The sequence below is a fragment of the Fulmarus glacialis genome, unplaced genomic scaffold, assembly GCF_000690835.1.
Source record: "Fulmarus glacialis isolate BGI_N327 unplaced genomic scaffold, ASM69083v1 scaffold38130, whole genome shotgun sequence".
NCBI lineage: Eukaryota > Metazoa > Chordata > Aves > Procellariiformes > Procellariidae > Fulmarus > Fulmarus glacialis.
The window spans coordinates 2,679-12,876 of record NW_009187882.1 but is presented as its reverse complement, the minus strand read 5'-3'; the positions used below and the strand labels follow the sequence as shown (position 1 = coordinate 12,876).

Below are 10,198 nucleotides of genomic sequence, written 5' to 3'. Positions count from 1 at the left end.
GCAGGAATAGTGCAAGCTTTTATCCGGGGAAAGAAAATTATGCTTATTCTATTCGGTGAGCAAATTAAGAAATGGCTACTGGGATACCCTGGGATATAGGCTACTTTATAGTTAAAAATATTTTTATAAAAGCACCTCTCTTTTGAAGTTATTTCAAGCTGTCCAGAATAAGGATTGGCTTATTTAAGATACTGGTGCTTCCCGAACAAGGCGGAGAATGGGATGCTGCTCTCCTCTATTACTATGCTTATTCTTACCCCACAAGTGTGAAGGTTAGAAGTTCAGTTTAAAGGATTTTACACCTTTACAAGCACTAGGAGTGTAGATACAGGCTGTAATTCAACTCTAACCTGTTAGTATTTTTTTTCCAAATCAAAAATCAGTAAACTGAATTTATTAGGTAATAAGTGAAGATTTACTTCTGAAGAAAGTTTTTAGCTATGATGTCTGTAGTTAGTGCAATTTCTATAAAAGCCATAAATGCCTGTTTAAAGTCTGGGAAAAAATCTAATTTTAAGTGCAAGAAAACTCTTACTATTTATCCTAAAAGGAAGGGGATTTTTCCACTGAAATTGTGCATATTTGCTCTGAATCTTAAACAAGAAAACACTGAGGTTTTCGTGTAACTTGTTATCGAATATAATTCGTGATCTAAAGTAAAGGGACTGCAATGAAAATGTCAAATCAAAACTGTGTTAGTCACTTGGTATTTCAGAGATCAAGACTCTAGAGCTGTTCCCAGGCCAGTTTTGTAATAAGGATATGCCTGCCACTGTCCCTTAAAAAAAAAAAGTGCTTCCTGTCCTTTTTTCTTCTGTGTAGGTGTAAAATGCTACCCCTTAATGGAATCCCTAAAAATATGCAAAATCAAGGCCAAAAGAAATGTCTTTAATCCTCTACAGTGTGTGGAAATATGTTGAAACAACAGCATGAGAATTGACGAAAGAATTTAACTTCTCTATTGCATAACTGCTTTCAAGTAGTATTTCTCATATTTTGAGGAAATTTAGTAAATAATCTGACAGAATAATTAGCAACCTGTGTTAAATTGCAGCAATATCAAAAGTTAAAATACTTAGCGCTACCTTTTACACAAGAGATGCATAAATACAGATGCTTAGCTTTCCTACCTTAGCTGTAGAGAAGTCTTTTACTGCAACTGTGAAACGTTAGCCACCTGGCTAGAGTTCAAGTCACAGCTGGTTCACTGAATGTTCCTTGCTTCTCTGCAAGTGACATCCCTCTTCTATAGAAATATCGATATATTTGCTTTTTAAATGGTTTTGTTAAGGCTTCTGTGAAGAACCCTGCGATTTGCTGGTAGCCCTGCCTAGAGGACTCTATGCCAGGTGCCCAGTCGGCGTGGTTTGAGTGTGCGGTGCCGCGTGCCATGCGGCAGGTGAAGGGGGATGCGTCCAGCCCCAGGCGGGGTGTTTCGGGAAAACAACAGAGCTGTGCAGGCTTGGTACGTGGGGAGAGGAAGCTGAAGGCAGAGGAAGTGGAAATAAGCTTCGTGTCTTATCGGCCACCGCAGCACCTGTTTCTAAGGCAGTGCATAAAACCGTAACGCTGTCCCACGTACATTAATGTAGACTGGTGGTGACCACCAAAAACTGACAAAGATTGTGTCGGGCACAGAAAGCCAGCAATGTGTTGATGTAGCCCAAGTGAACCAACTTTCGGAAACCTTTCTGGTTTTGTTTTGGTTTTTTTTTCCCCTGGCAAACTGGAGGGGATTCCGAGAGAGTTTGTGAAGGAAAAACACATTTAACAGCAGTCCTTCAGAAGCTGTTGAATGTGCTAGAACCGCTCAGCGCAGTTAACAGCAGCTCTGGATGAGCAAACTAGTTTCCAGGAGGTTTAGCAGGTTGCCTTCTAACATGGAAGGAGCAGCGCTTCAGGTCTGCCTGCGCTGTCAGTCATGCCTACCTTGCTGCCCCTTCCATGGAAGCTTGGATCATACCCAAATACTCAGTGGTTTTGGATGACGTTGCCTATATACGAGTAAATCTTTTGTCCCATTTCATTGCATTTTTATGAGAACTTCTAGTCTTGAAAACACCAACAAAAACCCCAACTTTACGTAGGTAAGCTATCATTTTAAACCAAGTCATGAGGATTTATCACAGAAGCCTTGATCATATTTAGACATTTTCCTGGGAAACTTAAGCTGCATCTTCAAGTTTCTTTAATTTTTAAGAATAATGAGCTATATCTCATTTGTAACCGCGTCCTCTAAATTAACAGAATTCTGTAGCAGAATGTTCTTGGAAGTATTATAGATGAAGAGGCAGCAGTTGAATGAGATAAATTCTTACCAAAAAAAGAACTGGTTTACATATCGGGGTGTAGCAGCTTCCCTTTTTAGCAAGGAAATGCTCCTTGTCTGTTGCCGCTAGAGAAATATTTGCCCTTAAGTGGTGTGCATAAATGCACCGCGTTGGATGTAAAATTCCTTCAGAAGTTCAGCAGTTTTGAGTGCATTTCCACTTTATTCAGTAAATATGACCTACATTCCTATCTGCTGTTTTGTCATTATCATAACTAAAATCCACATGTGAGTTGTTGCTTGGATTTTTATTATGCTAACAATAACTGGTTTACTGTGCTGGTTAACTGTTTTTCTAAAATAAAAGGGAAAACCATGCATGTATTTCTCTATTCAGACCTGTGTAGAAACCAGATGTTCAACATTATTAATGGAAGCTCTGAAACATAAAAAGCTAGGAAACATAAACGTTACCAAGTATCCATAATAAATGGGGAGCGTGCTAGTTTTACTGTTGAAGAAATGAAATGCACAAGTGATCCAGTGACAACTGTTTTGTAATATCCATCTATCCTTTTTAAAAGGACCAAAAGACTTATTGTGGATGTGATACGAACACAGCCAGGGGATACACTCTTAGAAATATTAGAAACACCAGCCACTGCACCACAGGTAAGTGCTATACTGTGCCTGAATAGGGAAAAAAGTACATATTTTATTGCAGCTATTTGAAAGCCTTAATAGATCTCTGGCAGCTTTCTCCACCACAATGAAATAATTGTTGCAGGTTTTAGACTCTTCAGGTGTAGAGTCTTCAAAATGCGAGACCTGTAAATTTTCTTTTACTGTAAAATTGGTAACAGCTTCAAAGGAAAAGAAAAATTAAGTCTTGCTGTCAATTAGCACAACTAGAATATTTTTTTTCTTACGTTTTTTTGTGTAAACAGGGTCTTTCCTATGTTATAATACAATCAAATAGCCTGAGATGAATCCTTCTGCTAGATTTTTTTTTTCTCATGAACTTCAGTATCTTAACTCAAGTTTCCTGACACCTAGTTTATTTGCTTAAGCAATACAAGCAAACATCTGCCTGAGGAACTACTGCTATCCTTGGTATGGGAATTGAGTGGGAAGAGCTTCCAGTTGAAGACTTCCCTGTAGTTACTGACACACACAAAGCTACATTTCAATAATGTCCACATTTTAGCTTACTTCATTATGTGCATATGTAAGCGACACCCGAGAGGTCTGGACAGTCTTCCCACAACTAAGTGAAGTCATTGAGTCGTCTACTGATTTTAGACATGTTTTTTATTAATTGAAATACATATCTGGGTGTTGTGATTAGTTACTTAGGGTATGTCAAAAGACATGGTAAATGGAGCACTTTCAGACCATGTGGTAAGAGGATATAAATAAAGCCTGCACCTTGATTCTTGATAATCTCCTTTGAGAATTCAATGCACTTGAACACTTAACTGTTATCGTGAGCTGGAAAATAATTGTTCTGGATTTTTTTTTTTTACCCAGGAATCTGAGCACTTGAAACTTGTAGAAAAACGTGCCATCTTAGATTCCAAAACTCCAGAGAAAATGAAGCACAGTCAGTCTATTTTTGAAGATGGGCAGCTACCAATAGAACAAAAGAAAAGGAAAATTCAGAGAAATCTCCGGATGCTGGAACAAGCAGGACTAGTCTCTTCAGCAACTAAGTACCAAGAAATTATAAATGAGATTGCTAAGGTAAATGGAACATGCTTCCCTGTATATTGATGGTTTTTAGGCATCTGGCCTAAATCCATTCCAGCTAGAGATGTACATTTTCCAGAGAATGCTACACTAAATCACTGAAGTATTCACATAAGAAACAAATCTGTTTGCTGACAAAATAAGTGAAGGACAGTACTCTCATGCATAACTACCTGAACTGAATAACACACAATTGTAGACTTTGTTACCCAGAATTGATATTGATGCTGTTTTAACTTCTCCAGTACAATGTGTTTCAATATAGCTTTTTATATTTTAAAAGGAATCAGAATTACCCATCAGTGTTTCAATTAATAATTAATGTAGTCTTGGTAAGGTTTAAAAAGACTTAAAAAACCCCAAAACTGATTGGTATTACACTGATTTGCAGTGGTTAGGCAGGACACAAGGAGAATAGTGGGCCAACGTGGTGCCCATCCTGGGGTCGATAAAGCACCGGGCCTATTGTGTACAAATCGGCAAATCCTGTTCCAAATCCACACCCAATACCGGCTGTAAGAATCTTAGTGTATTGGATTGTCTTTAATTACTCATGAGTAATATTGGATTATCTTTCATTACTCATGAGTAAATTACTCATAGCTTACATGAGTGATTTACATATTATAAATATGTATTTTTTTAAGTTGCAAATATATTTCAATATATAAATGAGTAAATTACTCACGTGAGCTAAGTCTGTAATATAATTAAGTATGTCATGTTGCACCTAATCTGAAGTGCCATTTTAAAGCCCTGCTCGGTTCAGTTGTCTGCATCTGCTTCTACTTGAGACAAAACCATTCTACATATGTACCCAGTGCCCCATTCCCTTTTTATTTCTTATCTATAAGCCCAATGCTTTGTTTTGACCCATTAAGGCAAACTGAAGACTGAGACGAGCCTTAGGACTGGAAGTTGCTTTTATTTTACTTTCGACTTCCTCGACTCAACCATTACCTTCAACCCAAGCTTTAGTTTAGCAGTAGCTAGTTCTTACCTAGTAGAAGCCCAGGCTCTCATTTCGTAGGCCTCTCACCAGAAACTAGCTGTGAGAAAGCTTCCATCTATAGCATGAAGACGACATCTTCCTAATGACTTCTGTGTCTGTCATGCCCTGGAGACTATAGCAGAGTTCAAGATACCACCACTTGTATACATGAGTAGCAATGTGATGTCTTCTGTACAGTCACGTAATCTGTAGCACTCACTACTGCTATGGTACTTGTGAGAACTAACATGGCAGTTCATGCTTTCTCCCAGTAATTAAGTCAGGTTGTATAATTACAGATTTGAATGGTAATAAGCTGAGACTTTTTAAAATATCAAATTAACAAAGCAATTACATTAATAAATTTATTTAGGATATCCGGAATCAAAGAAGATACAGACATCATCGAAAAGCTGAATTGGTGAAACTCCAGCAGACTTTGAATGCACTTAACTCCAAGACAGCATTTTACGAAGAACAAATTAATTATTACAACACCTATATAAAAACTTGTTTAGACAACTTAACAAGAAAGTGAGTTGAGTCTTCTTGTTTTTTAATATTTCAGTGTGTTTTATCAGGAGGGGAGAGCAGGTGTTAATCTGTAGTTGAAAGTTTTGATTCCAACAGATTGACAATCCACAGATTTAAAAAGTCCATGGGAGTTGTCACTGTGACCTGAGTCAAAACCTGGAAAGTAAAGTCTTGCATTTATTTAAAGCTGCCTTACAGAAAAAGGCCTGAGACGTATATGTGTTTTCAATATATTTAATTGGTGCTACTTTGCAGATCCATTAGCAGCTTTGGGAAGTAATTATTGATTTTCTTCCTTCATTAAAAGGATTGGGTTTTCTCCTCAGTATGGAAAAGGGGGAAATAAATGCCTAAAGAATTTTACTTTTCAGGTATGATGCAGTTACTCGAGAGCAAGCCCTCCTGCCAATGCCACTGCAGTGTCAAAATGAAAACATTTTACTGACATAAACAGAAGCTTTCCCAGTGCGTACCTCATTGATGCAAAAATGAACTCTAATGGCCAATCTCATTTAACACCTATGTCGCTGTATGCTTACAAATTGCTATTTTAAAGTGATGATTGTGGAATCCTTTGGATCAGGGTTGCATTTCACAATAGAGTTTAAACAAGTGCTAAAAACGTTGATTCAAAATCATTGCCAAAATGTTTAGACTATTCACTGTGTGCTAAAGATCCCTCTAACTCTTAGATTTGTTTTGAATGTTAATTCTTTTCATTAATAGGAATTCAAGAAGGCAAAGAGTGAGGGAAAGCTAAATATGGCTAGAAAAGTAGTTGCAGTATAAAAGACTTCATAGATAAATCAAAAGCCATTTTTCTTGTTCTCTTCCCAGAAATTCACGGAGGTCAATTAAACTAGATGGAAAAGAGGAGGTGAAGGGAAGCAAAAAGCTGAAGCAGGTCTCGTTAAAATACACAGCTGCAAGACTGCATGAAAAAGGTGTCATCCTGGAAATTGAAGATCTTCAAACCAACCAGTAAGTGTGGTATAAAACAATTCAGAGCATTTTCTAATCAACAACTTCTTAAGGGGCCTGGTTTTTGTTAAAAGAAATCTTCGCAATTTCCTGTGCCACACCTAAAATTACCTCAGTTTTACATTCAGAAGATTCATAAAGCCTAATTGTCATAACTCATTTTTTCCCTTGGACCTCGCTATATGATTACCTTGGGAAAACATCTGAATAAGCCTATTTTGGCGTTAGCTTAGATGGAACCAGTACAAGTCTGGCAGCGCACTCACTGCTAATGACTGACTTGTTAAGCAGTTGTAGCAGGTTTTTTTTTTTCATTTACTGACCAATTACGTTCATCTAACTGAGTAAACACCTGGTTTTCTGCACTTCCTCACTATGGCAAGGTGAATGGATGTGGTGGTTTAACATCCTTATTGTATCTATCCATTTTGAGGCCGCTGTAGTAAAAACCTTCCATCCTCTGCACCCTTCCATCATCTTCTGCATGGAAAAAAGTTTTCCAGGTTGCAATTTTTTTCCAAGTGGGTTCATCAGGCAGAGGAAGCCACAAGAGGCAAACCAGAGAAGAGAGTGTATGCACCTGCAAGGAGACACTAAGGCACGGCAGAATGAAAATCTGGCTGCCCTGTTCCTATGCTGTGGATGCTTGGTCATCCTTGTTCCCTGAATTTCCCACAGCCCCTTTTTTTTTCCCAATGTAAAAGACTTGAGAGCGCTGTATTCCATACTATATGTACACCAGAAAGTCTCCAAGAAGACACTGCAGTAAGGATGGAGTTGTTCATTTGACACCATTTGCCTTCACCTATGGTCAAAGTTCTTTTGTGTTCTGCATGCTTTTCCCCCCAAACTGTCTCTGGACTATATAAAACTGCACAGCATACATAATCAATTACTCTTCTTCTTGTTTCGAGGTTTAAGAATGTGATGTTTGATATCACACCTGGAGAAGAAGTGGGTGACTTTGAAATCAAAGCAAAATTTTTGGGGGTTGAGATGGAAAAAGTGCAGCTCCATTTCCAGGTAGAGTTTGAATTTTTTTACTTTGCTATATAGTCATAGTTGCATTTCCTCTAAATATAAATTTTTTCAGATTTTTTTGTATGTATTCATGAACTATTCAATCAGCACAGAGCAGCAGATCATGTGGGGAATAACTATATAACTTCTGTAGGATGCTGAGCACAGAGCTGGGTTCATGTATGTATTAGGTCAACCGCATAAAACTAAATGCCACATTAGTTCAATGGCAAGCAGCAAATACCAAGAGAAAATAAAAATACACAGGAAACAGCATTTCTTCTGGTTTGCTGTTACTGACAGTCTACTATTTGGGATCTAGAGGACATGTAATAGTTTCTACACCTATCCAATAGTTGCTTGTAATTGTTTAAATTCTGAAGGACCTGGAATTTGAGATGGTTATCACATGATGAAAATGACCCCATCTTGTTGCTATACGGTACGGATTCAGAGACTAATGATTCTCTTTCTGATTATAGGATTTGCTTCAGATGCAGTATGAAGGTGTGGCTGTAATGAAAATGTTCGATAAAGCTAAAGTGAATGTGAATTTGCTCATATTCTTGTTGAATAAGAAGTTCTATGGAAAATGAGTGTGTTCAGATATCATGGACTGCACCCATCAGTGGAAGTCTATTCAGTATTTTTTTGCTTTTAAACATTTGTTTGAAGTTGTCATTGGATGCTTTTTAACTTTAAAAAAACCCTAAAACACCAAATGTTCAGAGGAATGTACACAGTGCCTTTTCAGCATTGATAATGAAGCAGAAAAAAAATAGGAAATAGATTAATTTAAACAGTTCCAGATTTCATTGGTGTTGGTACTTCCAAATCAAAATATTGTTTAGGACACTCAGCTATTGTGGTTGTATGGATTTTAGGGTAGGCAGAAATTGAATTTAGTTGAATATATAAACCTCTTCCTATTAAAACATTTTAAAATTACCTCAGATATATAATATAGTTCTTATTAGACTTTAAGTATTTACCAAAACAAATCCTAATTTGTTTCTAGGGGATAGTTTGCGCAAATATTTAGTTACATACTAAGCCTATTTTCTGGCAGTTGTCAATTGTAAAGCAAACTTATTGTGCAATTCAAGAATTTTTATAGGTAATTATAAAGTGACAATAACGTCTTACTGTACAAAAATATATTTTGTGATTCATTCCTACTAAATGCACTACTGCCTCATGTAAAATGACATTTTCTACTTTCACAGCCTTTGGAGTGGCATTGGGGAAATCTGAATAGTGAACAGTTGTTGTTCATTTTGAAGTATTTGAATACGTAAATTGTGCCTGTCTGTCTTTTTTGTAAGAAAATAAATGCAATAAAATCAGTATTTAGATTTTTTTTTTTTTTAAATATTCTTCGGAGATTGTTCTATGTAAAATAAACATTACCTAATTAAACTGGCTTGGTCCCTAAATTTCATTTAAAGGAGTCATTAAAGCAGCAATCCAGATGGTAGTGAAAGAGACTTTCCAGTGCTTTTATAATTAAGGTTGATTGTCCTCGCAGTACACTTTGGGAAGGTTGCTCAGCAGCTCAGCAGTGAAGACTTCATGGCCTTTATGCCATTGAATGTGATGATGATTTTGCTGATGAACTACCAATTATATCTACAGAGCAAAAGTGTGTACAGTAGTTAATGTGATAAATACATAAACTAAGAGAAAGTATTTCCTGCTCTCACTTTCCTCGTGACAAACGAGGCATTCTGGAATGCATTGTAAAAGCAAATATTAAACAAATATTAATTCTGAAGGTGGAATAAAACACTGTAAAGCCAGTGGCAGATATATAGACCACGAGTTCAGTTGGTATACTGACCTGTGGTATTATACAAGCTGAAAAAATGATTACACTTACTAGAGATATTCATTAACGCATGGCATTAAATTTGAACACTTGACTACTTTAAAACAGCTAATATCCCTAATTAGAAGAGAAACAGCTCCTACGTGCTTCCATTTTTATTCTAGCTAGTTATGTATAAGCCATTTTAACATGACATAAATGCTGCAGTATTAATACCCTGGTTCACTTAAAATAGCTGGAAGGTGAAAGCAGCACTTTACTTCTACTTCCAAAGGAGAGAAGTGAATTGTACTTGAATATGAATTAAACTCACAATCGTTTGTTTCCCTTTTTATTTGTAACAGACTTGACTAATCCCTACCTATTTTTGACAAATTCTAGCTGAGCAGGTAAGTCTGCACAGGTAGGGTGTTGATCCTAAGACCAGACCTTTGAGGTAATGTGTCAAAAGCCCGGAGTTCTGCTGGTGAGAACAGAACTCTGTTCTGCTCTAGTAGAGCCCCAAAGCCCTTGCTGGGAGTAAGTCACCCTGGATACGCTGTTTTGTGTAACACACTTGACACGTCTAGTGACTGCTTAGTTCTAACGTGAACAGCATGTCCCTCAGTTATTTCCTGATGTATGCAAGCTTAGGAAAGCTTATTTGGTTCCCAAGTAACGACACATGGAAGGTACAGTCTGTGTGCTAGCACTCACCTTTTCCAACCATTTCTTGGGCTTCCTGCTCTTCTAGTGCACATCAAAGAGTAATTTCCATTTAATGCCTCTAAACTCCTTTAGAAGCTTTCTTCTTAATTAACTAGTTCAATTTAGGGCCTTGTCACTG

General features: G+C 37.2%; 1 protein-coding gene across 1 annotated transcript in view; it reads left to right on the top strand.

Moving 5' to 3' along the window:
- Positions 1-8,799, top strand: part of LOC104075973 (ras GTPase-activating-like protein IQGAP2) — a 63,757-nt gene extending 54,958 nt beyond the window's left edge. Inside the window, 6 exon segments of the mRNA XM_009576660.1 lie at positions 2,854-2,941; positions 3,800-4,012; positions 5,383-5,543; positions 6,381-6,524; positions 7,439-7,547; positions 8,027-8,799. Coding sequence (XP_009574955.1) covers positions 2,854-2,941; positions 3,800-4,012; positions 5,383-5,543; positions 6,381-6,524; positions 7,439-7,547; positions 8,027-8,140 — 829 coding nt within the window. The 3' untranslated portion in view covers positions 8,141-8,799.
- Positions 8,800-10,198: the final 1,399 nt, after the last annotated feature.